This window comes from Apus apus, chromosome 2, assembly GCF_020740795.1.
Source record: "Apus apus isolate bApuApu2 chromosome 2, bApuApu2.pri.cur, whole genome shotgun sequence".
NCBI lineage: Eukaryota > Metazoa > Chordata > Aves > Apodiformes > Apodidae > Apus > Apus apus.
In genome coordinates this window covers 137,867,307-137,886,554 of record NC_067283.1, presented here as the reverse complement: position 1 = coordinate 137,886,554, position 19,248 = coordinate 137,867,307, and the positions used below count along the sequence as shown (strand labels likewise).

Sequence of the window (19,248 nt, the reverse complement as noted above, 5' to 3'; positions counted from 1 at the left end):
ACAGGTTCAAATAAGAATGTAACTTTATAGGAATGACTTGACAAAAAGAAGCAACTTACTCAGACGCATCTTCCTTCAGCTCACCTGAACTGATACAGCTGTGGTTGGGAAAGAGTTTGAAAAAACACTGCAGCATTTAAACTGTACCTTCACCACATCTTGCAATAAAAGCCTGAGTTCTGTGCATGTTTTGAAGCCAAGTGAACAAATTATTTGTAAGCCTGACCCTTTTCCAGCACCCTGGTTTAGTACTAGCCTTGTGTTGCTTTTGGTTTTGTTGTTTGTTGGGGTTTTTTTGTTTGTTTTTTTGTTTTATGTTAAAGCTGCACAGTTAAGCTGAAACAAGATTCATCCTTTGACAGAAAGGAATCTGAACATGAAATGCCTTAGGATCACATTCACAGTTCTTGAGTTTTTCAGGCTGTGTGCTTGTGGAGAAATAAATACAAGACATAAGAATTACTGTGGCAAAGCTTTTTTATCTTTTACCCTACGTATTCAGTAGTGGCTTTCAGCTAACTTATCAACAACAAGCAACACAAGTCTTTCAACATCATTTGGTGTGACCTAAAGATCTAATGTAGAAGGGAGGAAAATTTATTTTTCTACAGCTATCATTAGACTACTGGAGTTCCAGGAGAGGGAAATCTATGCAAAAAATCTGCAGCCTTTGAGAAGTGTCAAACACCAAGCTTGTCACTACTGTTATCTTCTGGCCACTGACAGCTTCTGGGGAACATGGTCGTGCTCTCACTTGGTTGTTATAACTGGCACCTTCACAGGAAAAGCAGCAAGGTTAGAAGAGAGGCTAGAATGGAATGAAAATGAAGGCCCAATTATTGACAATTAATTAGGGTAACCCATTCTGGGTTGAAGTTCAGGTAGGTCCAGAGTAGAGGTTACTCAGCTACTGACTGGACATGGAAATGCCAGGTTTGCTTGCAACATGGCTGAGTAGCACCTCCATTTTGGATAATCCTGTTCAAACACACATTCCACACACCTATTTGTGTAATTCAATTGCACTATTGCTAATAATCCATTAAAAGTCATTTGCTCCATTTATGTCTTGCTGTATTTTCCTAGGAGAGATGTCACACATCCCAGTAACTCCAGATGCCTGAGACCACTTAAGCAGTTGCTCAGTAAATTTAACCTACCACACAGAGACAGAAAGCCTAAATCTGCCTCTCAGCATCCTGCCAGTTACCCATCACAGAGAATTTGCTCATTTAGCTAATCTAGGAGGAATGTGCATCTCTAACCTGTGTGGTATGACAAACCTGCAGGTAGATACACTGACTAGCTTTTGAACTTGTGCTTTATTCCTTTTTCCATCCTTTGAATACAACTGCAAAGTCTTCTACTGCATCTTAGAAACAGCCAAACAGATGGCTCCAGCTTTTAACTCCTCCAGACCAGCTGGCACCCTGCACTCCCCAGCAGCACCTCCAAGGAACAGGTCACTTTGAATGGATTCTTATCATTTCCCTCAACAGGAAAATGTAGTTGGATGGTGAGGCTTTGAATGACTGCTCTGGGCAGTCCATAAATATGGGAAGTTCTGAAATCCTGGGGCTAGTGAATTCCCTGCAAGTCTGCTATGGATTTTAAGAGCATTAGAATTTTGTCCCTGGCATTCACTATCACAAAACTCTTCTGTTCCTCATACAATTCACGTACTCTTCATGTTATAATTGCAAACTGAATTTTTGCAAAGCATCATGAGAAATAAATGAGGTATTATTCTCTAAACAGATTTTGAAAGCATCTAAAACAAGCATGGCTGCCAGTCCAGTCTGAAAGAAAAGGTAAAAAAAATCATTTAAACCATTTCTGGTGGAAGCAAACAAGCATACAAAGCATCCCAGGAGCTGGGAATCTGTACAATTTGATCTTTGTGAATTTCTACGTAAAAATCCCTTATTGCAACGAGGATTTGGAGGAAAGCTTAGCTCATTTTTATCTACTGAATAAAAAAACAACTCCCTGTGCCCCTTGTGACTACTGCAGAAATTTTACTACACAGTTAATAGGGGAAGCAAAATCATTCATTTGAAGAGTGATGCCTATTCTTCAGAGATGCATTCAGTATTTTTGAATACCAGAAGAGCTGGTTATAAATTTGATTTCTTTGTAGCAAGAACTGTGATTTAAACTGATGTTGACAGCCAGGATTTCTCTGATTCTGAAAAAACAAAACAAAACAAAACAAAACTGCTTTCAACACAATACTGCAAAGGTCTGACAAACACAGAAGGTCTAACTCTTGGTGTCTGCACAGACTAAGTCTAAAACCAGTTCCTTTACTGTGCTGGGATCAGATAAAAGGCTTGTGGTCTGCAGTCAGACTCCATTTACCACCTGAGGCTCCTTCTGCACATTTGCAGCAGGAGGCGATGCCATGGAGGATTACTGGAAAACCTGTTTAATGCCCTTGAATACCACCTGCAGCTCTGGTCACCCCCTTTCCAGAAAGAAGATAGCAGGATTAGACTGACACAGAGAAAAAACATGAGTGATGATGACAAGTCAGTTCCTCGTGGGGCAAAAGGAAAGAGACCGAAGGAAGGAGCTGCCGGCGGAGAACCAGGGCAGGGACCTCCGCAGCCACCAGCTATGGGAAGGAGGAGCACAAATGGGTTTGCACTGTAGGAGATGTAAGGGGCACCAAATGAAGGCAAGCAGCAAGTTTGAAACACACACAAAGAAGTACTTCTAGGAATGGTATATAATTGCATGATGGAAGTAACTTGTGCAGGCTACGAGTAGCGCTCGGTACAAAAACAAGTGACGCAAGTCAGGCAGAAATCATCCACTGGGCCTGTGAAGAATGCAGGTACTTCAGCAAACAAATTCCTTGAGCCGAGGATTGCTTGAAGGTGGAGGGGTTTCACAAGGAAAAAGCCACTCAGTGCATGCTCTGTCTCACATATTATCCCTGAGTATCCACTACTATGCAAGCCCTACACACAACCAAGTGCAACACACTTGTAATTCAAATCTGAACTGAAGAGAGAAACAAAACCAACCACCTAGAAAATAAAATACCACTAAAATCAATGTCTGTCAGTAAACAAGCAAACAAAAAGCCCCACAGAAAAGCCCTTCAGGCTGTTACTTTACATGTCGATCATGCAGCAGAGTTTTCTGACAACGTAAGCAGCTTATGAAACCATCTGATGGCAGAAAATGAGAACAAGACCTTCACACGGGTGGTGTTATGAAAGGATTAGGAATGAACTCACACCTACATAGTCAAAAAGCAATTCAAAGTCACAGGTATGTATCAGCAACACAACATTTCCACCCAGCTTCAGGAAAGAAAACAGTGCAGGCACAAGAGCTATGTGCAGAAAAATTAGTGGCATTTCAAAATTGTGTTTTTCTCTATACCCCCAGCATAAGTTTTCCAGCATGTACAGCAAACATAAAAAACATTCCTTTTTTTGTCTTCCTTTACACACATCACCAAAAATTAACAGGCACATTAAAGACATAACAGTTGTTAACTGTCAGAGTACCAGAAAGCAAACTAAAACCACCCTTTCTCAACTTCCCAGTCATTCTTATGGAAGTGGTCCCAGCACATGCAGGAAAACTGCCACCATCCCTCATTCTGTAGGAAAACACGATGACAAACCAGAATTTTCCATCAGGCTTTAGAGGAAAAGATGAAGAGTATCTAAATGATTAAAAAATTGGTTTAGTTATGTGTGGAACTGGCAACCCACACACTTCAAAAAAGTTCTACAGAGAGCACTGGCCCTTTCTGTGTTTCAAGGGCACATCACATAACAGAGACTTACGAAAATTCACACAAACCTTGTGATTATTCCTGGGAGCATGACAGCGTTGCTACAGTCAAACCCGTGGAGTACCATTTACAGAAGACATACAGATCGGTTGCTGCCAGGTTACATCCATTAATTCCAAGCGCAAGAATCCAGAATCCACTTGTGGCTCAAGTGTGACAAGGCATTCTCACTGCCTGGGAGAGAAGCATTAGTGAGTTCACAGGTAAAGGAGTTAAGGAGCTCTACACAGCACAGATGGGCCTGGAGATGTACACTCACAGGAGGATGAGGCATGGCAGAAATGGGAGGGAGGTGATGATGATGGAGAGGAAGATGGCAGTGGTCACACTAAATACATAATTTAACTCAGATAGTCACAGCATATAGAATTAACTATTTTTTCTCCTGCATACGCTTCTGTAAGACTTAAGAGCTCAAGATGATATGGCTTAACCATGGCTGTATAATATTTTACAGCTGGTTTAAATGGTGGAAGTAATATGCTCTGCAATTAGGGTGTGTGTTTTGTCAGGGATGAGAATTTCTCGATCTTTACTTTCAGGATTTTGAGGGGGTGGGTTGCAATGCTGTACTATTTGCTGACAGTTATCTTGATTCTGGACATGTTTTAGTGGAGATATGTAAAGTAAATTACTATTTTGAATCTTGCTATTTTGTTAATAGCTGCTATACTGTTACTTAAATAACTCCCACTAGTTCCATTTTCACAAAAGCTCTTCCAATGCTTTATGCAAATCTACTTTAGTACAATTTGCATGGGTCTTGAAATTTCCAGCTGTCATATTCAGCACAGAAAAACTCTGCATAATGATTTTAAAGTGATGACAATTCCTATTTCATTCTTATTTGTCTCATTAATGCTGTAGCATAATATCTATGCAACTTTATTTATAAGGATGGACTAAAATGGTCCAAACTATTTTAAGGTTGCATCACTAAGGAAAGTCTTTACTTCACCTGATTAGAAAGAACTATTTCTGATATCTCTTCATTACAGACTATGCAATCTTTTCACACAGCCTATACACATCATGCAGGACCATATCCTGTATTACCATCTTCTCTTTCTCAACCACTGAATTCAGGGCTTTCAAAGGCAGTAGCCGGTGGTCTGAGAGCTGCATGGCATACCCTGAGACATACGGAATATGTCACCTACAGTGAAGCCATATAAATTCGTAGTATTTTTCCATATAATTAACTTTGTCATAATAGCAATTAATTTCTGTGCTAACTGCAAGTAATTTAGACAACAAACCTATTTTATCCATAGCCTTTAATTTAGGCAATTGCATTTACATTTCTGATTCCAACCCTAGGCTTGACTGCTTTCTGAGTTGTTTACAAGTCAGCCACAATATCCTTGGGCACTTCATGTTCCTGACATTGCTACAGCACTTGCAGTCATAACACGCATACATTTATGTAGTCAAATTTGGAAGCAAAAGGGCCTTTTAACTTCTAAAAGGGAAATGAGAGGAGTACAACGTACCACCGATTTCTGTGTTCTAGTCCTACCATCTCAACAAATAAGCATGAGCACAGCAGGCAACTGCAGCTCACGTCTGAACCACATGCTGTGAATATGCCTGTCCTAAGATATGGAAATGCTAATTTCCACGTTCTTCTGCCTTGCCCAGTACCTCATACAACTTGAAAGGTACACAGTTTAACAACTTAAAGACTTATTTTGCAATATAAAACCAATCTGTACATCATTATTCCCTTTATTCCTCAAGAAATACATGGGATAAGACATTCTGATCTCAACACTACAAATTCAGAGGCTTGTAAAGGTATTTTGTGAAAGGGGAAAAGATAATACATAAACAGTGAGTGAGATCCAGCCAGGAGCATCTCAGCCCATCAGCTGGAATGGCTCCAGGTAAGCAGGGATCTCACACCCTGGCCTCCCTGCTGCAGCCGGGGAGCCCACTCTGTCACACCGTGACATGCCACTGTCATGTTAAACAGTGCTGCTCAGCAGCCATGAATGCCAGTCCCAGGACCAGAGGTGCAGCAAGCAAGAGAGCCTCCAACTTCAGTCTGAGCATTAGGACATGCTGCAGAAAGTGCAAAGACTATAGTCTGACCTTCCAGACCATGGACTGGAGGAGAGAGGTGAATCCAGGGCATATCAAGACAGAAATCTCACAAGCAATAATTCAAACTCTCCTCATGCTCCTTCCCAAATGGAGCCTCCTCTCCTCTTCTAAAGCCACAAGACTCATCCTCACTCTGAAGTTCAAAGTGGCTTTTTGGCAAAGTTATCTGCTTCCCACCAGGCATGGGGGCTATGGGGCTGCATTGTGAAAGCCATTATTGCTGTTTCACATTTCTAAGAACCAGGCACAGCACATTACTCTGATATTAGGACTGAAAAAATATAATACCTAGAAGTCTTTGTAAGCACCCACCTGTCTTCACTGAATACAGGTCAATGACAAGACTGCACAAAGGCTGGCAACTTAAACTCTAAGCCAAACAATGCCTTCTTAGGCAACTAAGTTATCCAATTTGTACAAATACCGTGTCTTCAAACTTTTGCAACATAGGTTAGTCTTGAAATAAAGATTACATGGATTTGCAATGTGTGCATAACATATTCTTCTGTAAGTCCTCACAGGAAAAAAACAACTGTCATAAAATGAAGCAATTAGCACCAGCTCACAAAGGGCAGACTCGTTACAGTGAAGAGAGAGACAGAAGCTGTTCCTCGAGGAGACTAAAACATCTAGCATTTCTCCTTGCTAAGAACATAAACTGGCTCTCAGAGTGCTCTGCAGGATATATTAATATCGGATAAATCTCTGCGGAAGCACCTGACTTGTCAAAGGCAAGTTAGAAACTAGGCAAAATGAGAAATCTCTCATCATCATAGTCCAAGTAGAATTGAATTTTTGCCCTTCAACTCATGCATAACTCAAGTATTTTGAATAATAAGTATAATCTTAGCACTTCAGTGAAATGTGCAGAAAATGTATAGACTGTATAAAATGAGCTTTATAGTGGTTGGCTATTTTGACTATTATTGGATATATGCACCACATCGTCCACTGAAAAGATGTTAATTCAACCTATTTTTTCTTGAGAGAGTTTCATTGAGCACTACACATACAGGTTTGAAAAAGTGCTTGTCTTGCTCTTTTTGCATTTCTGATTCATCAGTCAGGAGAGCCAAGCTTATACCAGATGGGAGAGGAACATCTTCAAAGATCCAGGAATATTTTGTACTTAAACAAGACAAAATTATCATCCTGCCCTTCTGGTAGGACATTCTCCTGCTCTAAATATTCAGCTCCAACTAATCCCAACCAACTTTCTCTTTTCACTGAGGGTCAGTAACATGGCAAACCAGCTGCTGGCTTTTCCTCCAGAGCTCCAAGAGCAGCCCAGAGGGCTGAATGGGAGTGCCAATCCATACTCTACTCACTCTGGTACTGCAGCCACACAGTAGATCTGCAGCCTTGTTAAGATCCCACACAGATGCAATTAGAAAATGGGAAGTTTGTTTATTACACCTATTGAGAAAATGTGATACCGAGCATATATGTTGTCATGTCTTGTCATCCCAAAATAGTAAGTAATGCCCCTTGATAAGATGCTTAATAACAGATTATACTAAGAGAATCTATACATAAAGGAGAAACACAAATCTGAACAGATAGATTGTGAAACAGCTATTTAAAAACAAACTGAAAACCCACACAACTATTTTGTTTCTCAGTTCTGTGGTAGTGGGAGGAACATTTTTAACAACTTTTTACACAGGAGTGTGAACGTTGTAAAGACATTTCCTTACATCTCCACCCTCCCAGCACAGCCCACAAGCCCTGATGATACATCACCTTGGCTGCAGAAGGGACCGTGCACCAGGGGAAGCTCTGCTGGACAGAGCAGCTGGAGCCATGGGAACGAGAACCAGGGCATGAGTGTCCCCAAGAGAGAATGAAGTGTCTCAGGCAAGCACAGAAACTGTGTTCAACCTGAGCCTAAGCAAATGTGCTCTGGGGACAGAAATTTATGGTTAAAAAAAGAAAAAGAAAAAGAAAAAGAAAACTCTTCAAGAACATGTAAGTTTTTTATATTATGAGAATGAGATTTCAACAATAATCTCAACACCTCCTAACTGTGGGGACAAAAAAGTAACTGTTCCCACTCTCAGTAAATTCTAGGTCTGCAGAATGGCAGGAGGCACTGCTGGTATCTATCCTACACCAAGCATATATTTTTTATTTGGATATTGGCTTGCAATGGACAATGCCTACTAAACTTCCTTAGGGCCATTAAAGGCTGTCTTCATTCTTATTGGTGCAGTTCTCCTCTCTCCTTAGCTTTCATTTTAAACTGAGAACTATGGCAGCAAATTTCTCTTTTCAAGTTTCCTTAGAAACAAAATTCCCTCTTGTCTTTTAAGATTATTTAGTCCTGAGTCCCTTCAGGCCCTCCCCTGTAATCCTGTTTTCCTCTGCTGTTATCAAGCCACTGTGCTTTGATGACCCAGTGATCAAAGCATATCACTGGCTGCTGGAAGCAACCAGAGATATAGATAGCAGATTTCCACTATTTAAAATTATCTGTCTTTAATAAAAAATGTACCCATTAATTTTGATTTCTCCCATTTACTGAATGTAAGGCACTTCTAGACTACACAAAGTGTTGGCACCACCAGATCTCCTGCTGGACAAGGCAACAAGTGCCCTGAAGGCTGTGTCCATGCACCGTGCCAGGACTGAGGGCTTCTGGGGGTGGCACAGGGGTCCTTCCAGCCTGAGCTTCAAGCAGACAGGGTGGGCATTCCACTTACAACAGTCACAGACAAAACAAACTCATAGTCCACTACTCACATAGTTCAGATTTATATGCAGATATAGGACTCTAAAAAAGGGTATACTTAAAAATATTAACACTTTAAAAAATATTTAAATAACAAACAATTTTTTTCAGTCTTTCTTGTTATAAAAACATATACCATGTTTCTATAAAAAAGTTTTTCCTAATGTTTACACTAGTAATTAGGAAGAACTTTTTCACTGAAAGGGCTGTCAGACATTGGAACGTGCTGTGCAGGAAGGTGGCTAAGGCAACATCCCTGGATGTGTCTAGAAGTCATCTAGGTGTGGTGCCTGGGGAGATATGGCTTAGTGCTGGACTTGGTAAGAGTAGGACTAGTGGTTGATCTCAATGATCTTGAAGATCTTTTCCTGCCTAAGTGATTCTATGATTCTATACCACATAGTAGAACATAAACATTGAGAAAGGAAATTGTCTAAGAAAGGAAAAGGACTAAATTTTTTATCCATAGCCATGATATCAATGAATATTGGAAAAAAAAAATAAAATACAGCAGAGTTTGTTAGGTGTAGACTGAAGGCTTAATCTTTAAGTTGTGTGTTTAGTAAATCTACCTTAATATCAAGTACTGCAGTTATCAAGTTTGCCAGTATTTTCTCAAAAGCTGAACATTCTTCTGACAAGTGTTGCCAGTCAATTAAACAAAAATAGAGAGCAGCAGGATGAAGTGTGTTACTGCTCAGTCTTTAATAGATCAGTTGTGTCTTTCTGAGTCTCTCCCAGTTTCCCGACAAGGGCCCTGATTTAGTGGCATCTCGAGGTCCCTGCCTGACACTGAGACCACCAGCAAGGTGGCTCAGCCATCTCTATCCTGGGAAGGAGATGACCATGAATGTACAGCATGGCTCATCAAAGGATACCATCTGTTTTTTTGTTTGTTTTTTGTTTGTTTTTTTTTTTTATATGTACAATGTAAAATTCTAACTATCAATTAGAATGTCAATAGTAAAAAGAAAGATCAGATTTGCAGGAGTTAAGGTACCTGGACTCCTTTCAGCATCATAGTATGGCAGAACCGTATTTGTAGGCACATGCACACACACAGATTCAGGAGGACACAGCTAACATCCTTCTGTAGATTTATCTACCAAACTGCTACACCATAAAACCACTTAATCATGCAAACCCTTTATTTATGTAGCAGAGCATTTTGGAAGTCTTGTTAGAAATTGCATTAATAAACACCAAGTAGTTGATGCCTGAGGGGCAGATACGTGCCCACGATGACACAAGCCTGTAGATCCTTGCCTTAAGGTTCAGTTCCTGGTCAGCAAACCATCCCTGCCCAACACTGAAGCAAAACAATCCCTTTCAGCTTTTTTCTCAGTTTCTTTCACGATGTATCTTGCATCTGTGCTCCTGTCCTTGAACAAACTCTTGGGTCAGTGGTGTCTGAGCTGTTGTGTCTTCCCTAAAGGCACTGTCAGGGCCATGAGGAGGACCATGGAGGACCATGTCTCCCAGCTCTGCACACTGCAGTTAGCACAGGTGTTTCACTCTTTCCTTCTCAGAGATTTACAGATGAGCTGCTTGACTTTCAGAACACTACAACCTTGGTAGTACAAGCAAGAAAGGCACATGCCCCCAGTAAGAAGTTAACAGAAGATACCAAGGTCAGTCCTCCCAATCACCGCAGTGACATTGCAACAGTTATGAAAGAGATCATTATGGTTTATCCCCAGGTTAGGTATCTTCCTAACCTTCCAGCTGCAAAGGTTGGGGGGAAGACATTGAGGGAGAGAAAGGAAAAACAGGAAGGCAAGGGAAGAGTGGTAGCACTCCTGGGCAGCTCCCTACGCTTCTGTGGTGGCAGTAATGGCTGCCAGCCCCTGCTGCAGGGGTCCTGACATGCTATGAAGAGCCTCACCACCACTTGCTTCTCTTTCCTTCTGCAGGTGGGACTTCCCAGCAGCACATACTGACATTCAAGAAGACAACCTAAATTCAGTTTCATGCTGAGCTGAAGACATTTCTTCACCAGCGGAAAAGAATGACCTTTCCCTTGAACCACCATTTAGATTTATGCCTGTGATAAGTAACAATCTTTTCCTTTTTTTTTTTTTTTTCTCTCACTATGACAGCAAATAAGGTTGGACAAACATAGAAACAAGAGATGGTAGAACAGAGCTGCCCCACAGGGTTCTTTATTATTATTTTTAAATCAATAAGCCCAGAAAGTAGAATAGCTATAATCTCTGCAGCTACCCCCCGCTACCAGACACCAGCAATCTATAGGCATCATAGTAAATTACATTATTTAAAGAAGAATCCAATCAAAAAGCACTATACCATGGCTTTCCAAAGCACAGAGAAGCTTTTTTCCCCCCTTAGTCCATAATAAAGAGCAGCTCAAGGCTGGTCTGGCATTGCCAGGTTAAGATCCCCATGATAAGACATAAGCCTTGACAAGCAGCTGCACTGGGAAGGTACAGGAGATGAGGAGCTAGGATCTGGCAGCATGAAAAAGAAAAGCAAAGGAGAGATTTAAACACAGTTGGAAGTGATCAAAAACAGAGCCCAGAAGACAAATGATGCTACAGTATGTTAAATGAGGCAAGTGAGTTTGGAAACATTTACGCATTTAGCTTCCTAACTACAGCTCAGCTCCCAGGCAGAACTGTTAAACAACCACCTGATGAGAATTCATAAAAAAACAGCATACAAGCTAAAACATAGAAGCTGCATTTAGATGCATGTAATAAAACTATCAAGGGTTTAGAAGTCCTACCATATAAATCAGAGGCTTTTTGCCTAAATGCAAAGTAAGAAACAGTAAATCACACTTTCTTTTCAGGTAGTATTGGCAGGACTTCAAGATGTATTTAACTAATCTCACAATATGTGTTGTTGTTTTTTCCTTGCCTAATCTCCCATGAAAAGGAACTATTAGGAAACAAAATATATTATGGCTAAGCCTTTATAATTGTTCTTTTGAATGGAAAGGTAAAACTTCTCACTCATATGTGGAAAAGGAGCGAGGAAGAGGAATAATTTAGGAACAAAAATCAACAGAAAAAAAATGAAGGGACTTTATCCTGCTCTTTCCATGCACTTCAGTAACTCTCTGAATTTATCTGTACTCAGTAAGTTTGGGCTTAACTTCTTAACATATTAGGAGCCTGCAAAAAACACCTATTAGAACCCGTCTAAGTGTCTAGAGCAAAGTAAAAAGTCTAGAAGGTTAAATACACTGTTCATATAAAAAACTGATCACTGAATCACCAAACTGTGCTATAAATAAGGAAATTACATCTCTCCCAGCACCTTTAAAAGAAAGTACCAGGCGTGTTTTTGTGAGATGCTGCTGCCTTACATGCTTAGGGGACAGAACTCCCTCCATCTGAATCTTGTCCTGTGAGCAAAGGTGGCAGCTCAAAAACTGCATGGAGGCAAAAGGCACCACTGTCCATATCCAGAGAAGGAAAACTTTGCATTCAAGATGATACCAAGAGTTAAAACTCTTAATTGATAATCAGTATCAGCAAACTACAAGTATTTTGGTCAGATGGTCTGTTATAAAACCAAGGCTGAAACTGTTGAGCACAGCAAGCTGGAGAAACACATACTTGCCCTGGCTGCACAACTCTGTCCTATAGGGAATAAAAGAGCAGTTTCATTAACCAATATTCTTTGTGTGAACACGTCACCTGCCAGCTGAACCCGGAATCTGCTAAACTTGCTCTCACAAGAGTATGTTTTACTCCTAGAATTATATTTAATATATTTGAGAAGCACAAAGATCAAGTTCACTGCATTTTGCTTAGCTATCTCAGGATCTTCCACCACTCAAACAGCAGCAGCAGAATTTTAATGACAGGGAAACTGCAGCAGTGCTATAAGAGAAATCTGTAATGCAGCAAACCACTATTTCCTTGGGTTTCCTTCACTGTAACTCTGATCTTCTAAATCTGCTACAGTACCAGAACAGATTTCTTTAAAATACAGCTTCTAGCAGATATTGATAAAAATAATAATTAAAAAAAAAAAAAACAAACCCAAGGATTGAGAACTTCTTGTTCAAGATCTATAGTTACAATATTGGGGAAAGATCTAGAACCAAAAGCAGAATTCCCTAATAGCTCCCACTGCCATCTGATTATATGATTTCCTTCTTTTCATCCACCTTTTTAACCAACATGCCTTTGCATTTAAAAAAAAGCCACACGTTCACTGTATCCTCCTGCCAAAGATGCCTTCTGGGTAGCAATTACAGAATTGTCAGCCGGAGGAGACCTCTAGAGATCATCTAGTCCAACTCTAAAGCAGGATCACCTAAAGCACAGCACTCAGGACTGCATCCAGGTGGGTCTTGGATGTCTCCAGAGAAGGAGACTCCACAACCTCCCTGGGCAGCGTGTTCCAGTGCTTTGTCACCCTCATAGTAAAGAAGTTTTTCCTTATATTTAAATTGAACTTCCTATGTTCCAGCTTGTGCCCGTTGCCCCTTGTCCTGTCACTGGGAACTACTGAAAAGAGTCTGGCTCCATCCCTTTTGCATCCACCCTTTAGGTACTTGCAGACATTAATAAGGTCTCCCCTCAGCCTTCTCCAGGCTACAGGGTCCCAGCTCTCTCAGCCTTTCCTCATAAGGGAGATGCTCCAATCCCCCAACCATCTCTGTTGCCCTCTGCTGGACTCTCTCTAGTAGTTCCCTGTCTCTCGAACTGGGGAGCCCAGAACTGGACACAGTATTCCAGATGTGGCCTCACCAGGTCAGAGTAGAGGCGGAGAATGACCCCTCTTGACCTACTGACCATACTCTTCCTTATGCACCCCAGGATTCCCTTGGCCTTCTTGGCAACAAGGGCACACTGCTGGCTCATGGATAATTTACTATATGCCAGGCCCCCCAGATCCTTCTCCTCAGAACTGCTTTCCAGTAGGTCCACCCCTAACATATATGGGTGCATGGTGTTCTTCCTTAAATGTATAAATGAGATCTTCAAGACATTAGAAGGCAAATTCAGTATCTTTTTAAATTGCTGCAGGGAATGAGACAACACAAATTTTATGCATTCAATATGCATCACATCAGCCTGGGACAGGTTGCCCAGCAAAGTTATGGACAAAGTTGTGGGCAAAGTTGTAGGCAAAGTTGTGACCCATCCCTGAAAGTGTTCAAGGGCAGGTTGGATGGGGCCTTAAGCAACTTGGTCTTGTGGGAAGTGCCCTGGCCCATGCAGCAGGTTGGAACCAGGTGATCTTTAAGGTCCCTTCCAATCCAAACCATTCTGATTCTATGACCCCTTCGTAAGCCTGAGGGGCTGCTGCTTCCACAAGTAATGCTTCCAAGGTTTTCAGAAAAGGGATTTTCAAAGCTTTAAGATGAAGATCACAGTTTTAATGTGGGTGAGATAATGAGTTTAACGTTAAAATTTTCAAGTTTTTACTGATGGTAGATACTTAGGCTAGATTTGTAGACATCCACATTGTTCCAAAGAAGATTTGAATTTGTCCCCACATTTTGTTCACGGAACCATCAGTGGAGCTGGCCTGACCATCCTTTGAGCCTCATTCCTCCATTTACAACTCAAGGTTTCTCACAGAAGACTGAGAGAAAGGACTTCATCCATATTGGTACCTTCATACAGATGGTAAGTCTCTTTATTCATCATTCCTTTAGCTCACTACTCACAAAGAGGAACAGATTACTTAGTAACTCACCACTGCTCAGAGAAGAGTAATTGATAAAACTGTGTCTCATTAGGGGTGACAAAGCTAAAAATTCCAGGTGTTGCTTTGAGCTCTCTCAGAGCACTGCAGAACTGCAAAAGTCAACAAGCCTGCTGATTATCCCTTCTTCCTATCACTAAATGCCTAAAAAGTTTTCAAATACAGTATTAACAAACTACAGCTCTTTTCATCTCCCTATCTTCACATCCATTCAAACGACCCACAATTTATTATTCGAAATTAAGCTCAGCAGACAGTAAGTGCTGTCTTTCATCTGGCTGACACAGTAAAATCACAGCAAGTCTCCAGCTACCCATGCTTAGCTGCCTTCTGATTCCCCCTCCCATCAAGCAGAAGGCACTACTCTGAAGATCCCCTCCATCTTTATCTCCTTGTTTCTCTCTAATATTTCTCCATTCATACTGTTCCACTTTCACCAAGATTACAGGAATAAAGAAGCACATAAGAAAAACTCAGATAAGAAAATTCATGGAACCGAGCTAAGCCACTTCAATACTATTTATACATAGACTCTTCACTGCAGCAGGGATTATTTTTTTTAAAGAAGATGGATGGAGAAATAATATAAGCAATCAGATTTTGGAAAGCTTCCAAGAGCAGAAATGTCAGGAGAATCACTGCAGATATATTAGCCTTTGCATTTCAATCAGCAATACAAATAATGGCTAAAAAATCCATTTAAACTGGCTGCACAAAACACTCCGATAAGAAATCACTTCCTTTTTGTTTCTTAGGACTCAGCCTGACAGCAGTTTGAAATTATCGCACTCCGACAGAGGCCTTCACTTTGGAGGGCAGGGCTCTAACATAAAAAATGTGCCCTACAGAGCTGGGATGTCCCTGCCTTGTCATTCCAACTTCTCTTCCTCTTGCTCTACCAGACTCCTCTCCAACTTTGAAGGTCCATTCTAGGAGTCCCACGCCTTCTGCATGTTCAGTTCCTCCTCCCTCCTTTTCCTCTTCTCTCCTCCCTTTTTTATTTCTTCTCTTGGGAAGAAATGAAATGCAGGACACAGATAGCCATTTAGTCTCTCTTGAGCTCCTCTTCTTCCTCTAGGAGGGTTTGTGGCTGCACTCCAATAGACCATATTAAAATATTCCCACCTGCATGGGCTCTGTTCTGCTGAAGCAATGGGAAAGGTTTATGGTTATACAGGGAAATCCTAAAAGTAAGTGATTATTGTACAGCAACAGAATACAAGAGACACAATTCACAAGGCAATGCCTTCTCATTCCTCCCACTGCCCTCCCCAGATTTCTTAATGTTGGAGACAAACAAACATCCCTATGATATTAGCCTGGAAGATGCTTGGATGAGGCTTTGTGCAGCCTGGTCTAGTGTGATGTGTCCCTGCTCATAGCAGGGAGGTTGGAACGTAATGATCTTTAAGGTCCCTTCCAACCTTAACCATTCTATGATTCTATGCTCCTGCTCAGTGCTGGGCCAATGCCCACTGAAATATCAGTCTCTCAAGTCCATCACTGCAGGCATATCCCTGTGTTCTCCAGATCCCCAAAGAGGGATCAACACAGGTCAACACAGACACCTGGCTGCATGTAACATCTTCTGTGATCATTCCCTCTTTGGGGCTTTACTGTTCTTTTTTCTTCCCAAAAAATGGCTTTAAAACCAAAGGTATCTCCTCTGATAATGTAATCAAGTGCATGTGCCTTTATATGCCAACTGGAATGTTTTTTCCCATTAGTAGGCTCATGAGAAAATGAGAGAGCTTTGAAACAACCATATAAAGCTAGAAACACCTTTTTCAGTCAGGATGCTGTCACCAGTCTTAAAGCAAAAAGCCCGCTCCACTCAGGAGCTGTGGGTACTTTCAGATAGCACATACCAAAAGGAAAAGCTGTTTTGAACATATTCCCATATGCAGCAAAACAAGGACTTGTATTAAGAAATGAGAGCAGCTTTCAATTACAATTTCTCTAGCACCAGGAGTCCCTGGCAAAAGCAATCTGTCTTCTAAGTGACTTCCTCTGCAAACACTTGCATGACACTGATGTCAGCCACCTCCCAGGTCAGTCAGCGCCTGTCTCCTGTAAAGAGAGTTTACCTCTTGTCACTGCAGAATTACTGGTCCCTTCACAACTGCCAGATCAAAAGTGTTTAGTCAGTGCTATGATCTAAAATGCCTGCTTGCTATTAAAGTGTATGTTTTAGGAATGAGTACCAATTCAGCTCTGAAATTAATAAAAAGGAAGGCTGAACATTTCCTCCTCCAGGCGCAAGTCTCTTGACCTTCCTCTATCCTGTGAAGCAAGACTGTCAAGGGGGTCATGCTGCCACTGCCACAGCCAACACCGTTCATCAAAGTCATTAAGCTCATCAAAGAACTACATCAAGAGGGGTTTTTTTTGCTTTCTTTTACCCCTTAGATACTTTGTGGAGGAGGAACACCTTAAGTAACTCTTTTTCCCTGCCTCTCATCCCATCTTCTGTCCCTCCTACCAAATAGACCACAAGGAACAGGATGGAATGGCAACTCCTGGAGCTAGTTGCCTGCATCACAAGCCATCTTACTTCTACTTCAGTGACTCATCCAAAGCAATCACATAAATAGGAATTCTCCAGCTCCTCTGCAAGTCACATTTCATTTTTCATGCTCTTCATTTTCACCAGCAGTGGTGGAATGTGCTAGCTAGCTCTTAGAGCCAGCTTGACACGTGAGATGTGAGAAGATAGTGAACCACAAAACTTATCAAGGATAACAGGCTTGCAAAACTGTAGTTTGAAAGAGACACTGCAACAGAGATCACAGCCTTACAAACCCCATGAATCACACGTTGTACTTTTAGAGAACAACAGGGTTTTAATCCTGTTGGACATTGGGGAACTGCAATATGTCTCTTTTTCCAATTATAGATAGGTTAGAAACAGTGAAGGTCAATTCTGAAAAGAGGCATACATCCCTAACTTCCCAGAATAAAACCAGTTTGAGAGATAAACAACTTATTGTATTGACATTAACTATAAATAGCACAAGAAGGCAAAGCAATACCAGGGCTGTCGTTAGTGAGCATCTCTGAAGTTCAGAAAGCAGGTGGCTAAAAGTGACATTCAGAAACAGATAGGCAATTTATTCCCATTTAGCTGTCATTCACAGGAAGAAGAAATAGAAAAGTATGAACTAATTTGGTTATTTACCGCAAAAAAACAATGCATCATTGACAACACTTAAACTTGTTATGTTTAATATCCTGTAAGAGATCAGTCCTTGTGACAATTGTATTTTAAAACAAACCTTCAAAACAACAACAGCAAAAAGATAAGACAGAATTTACATTACTATTTGATTCCCAGGTCTTGTAATAAAATTAATGTTCCAAAGCATGTACCAGTAAAATTCAGTGATGATTTTAATAGTTTTGGCCTCTTATCTGCATCTTGAATTAAAAGGTTTCAATTGGGAGCAAACTGACTCTTAGTTTAAAATTTCTTTCTAGAAATGGCATCTAAGGGACAGATTTCAGAAGACTGTAAATTTAGGAACTGCTACTACCAATGACCTCAGTTTTCACCCTTTTCCTTGACTAAGACGACACTGATCATTAAGTTCACCTTCAGAACAAACCAAAACATAGTATGCAGCCCATGGTATAAACACCTTTGCTAATATAAAAGACTATTAATGCAATTTTGTTCTTCTCTGTAAGTTTCCTTCTTCCCGTCCTTTCAAGGAGAGTACACAGATAGACTTATAACTAATAAAGGCCATGTCCATTGCTCTTCACTTTTACCTTAAAGCCTGTTAAATCAAATTTTTCCATCTTGCAATTTATGAAACAGAAGTTCATCATTAGAAAGGCTCATTTCCTAGAGTAAGTAGGTTGCCAATATATTTCTTTGTATTACATAAAATATTTTACAAAAAAAAAAGTACCCAAATAAGAAATAGCTACCAACAAAAAAAGATTAGACCACTCATGCTATAATGTTTTCAGCTTGGTGTTTTCAAAGAAGCTGTATGTACAGTACAGTCTGCAAAGCCAACATTAAATTGCTTGGTATCATCGCTAGAAAAAAAAGAGTTCATTGCAATTTCTCTTGTTTCTTTATAATGTAAGAGATGCAGGAAGGTGTAGACATTAAAGCACATGGTAATAATGGAAATACACACAGGCAGAAATTAACACCTAGAAATGTGGAACAGAAGAATTTTCATTCTCTAAAAATTAGAGACAAATGCAGACACATCAGCAAATTGCTACAGCAATGACCTCTCTCCAGTACTTTAAGCAGTATTTAATCTCAGCTTCCCATTAGGTAACTTGTTGGATCACTGGTCAGAATTACCCCAGCTGAAAAGCTACAGGTTCTTTTTTCCATGCTTCTCACTAATCCTTTACAACATCTCTTTACTTCCCCACCCCCAGCAAGTGGGTGGAGTACCTTTCTTTGAAACATGCAGTGAGACCTCTGTGCTGCATTCCAGATGTTTCAGCTGCAGGCACTTGTGTGCCAGAAAATTAGATAGCATTTTAAAAGTTAAGAAGCACAAACAAATAAGAGGAAAAGGGATGTGTCATAACATTAATGGCATGGGCATGATGATTAATTTTGTCTTAGCAACAGTTCTAGCACCAACCTATCAAGAAAACGAGTGTACCCAGCGTATCCACAGTGCTTTGGAAAACATATCTTTGTCAGGTATACCAGCTCAGTAGGCATTTTCCAATTTCAGTAGATCAAAAGTGGTTACACAGTGAAGTATAATATTTCATCTCGCATTATTTACATTGACATGTTTCCAGTGCATTTAGGAGGAACATTTAGAATCAGACCACTGAAAAAAGTACAAGTTGTCTCCTTCTTCTGCTCTCTGCAGCACAAATGTTCCTCTTCAGCAGATTTCTCTGCTTTGAAAGGCAA

General features: G+C 40.6%; 1 protein-coding gene across 6 annotated transcripts in view; it reads right to left on the bottom strand.

Moving 5' to 3' along the window:
- Nucleotides 1-19,248, bottom strand: part of OXR1 (oxidation resistance 1) — a 270,959-nt gene that overhangs the window by 133,985 nt on the left and 117,726 nt on the right. Inside the window, exon 2 of one of the 6 annotated variants that reach the window (XM_051609266.1) lies at nucleotides 3,826-3,991. The exons of 4 other annotated variants lie outside the window; for them this stretch is intronic. In XM_051609266.1, coding sequence (XP_051465226.1) covers nucleotides 3,826-3,884 — 59 coding nt within the window. In that variant the 5' untranslated portion in view covers nucleotides 3,885-3,991. The remainder of the gene's footprint in view (nucleotides 1-3,825; nucleotides 3,992-19,248) is intronic. One more of the 6 variants, XM_051609268.1, reaches the window with a different exon arrangement.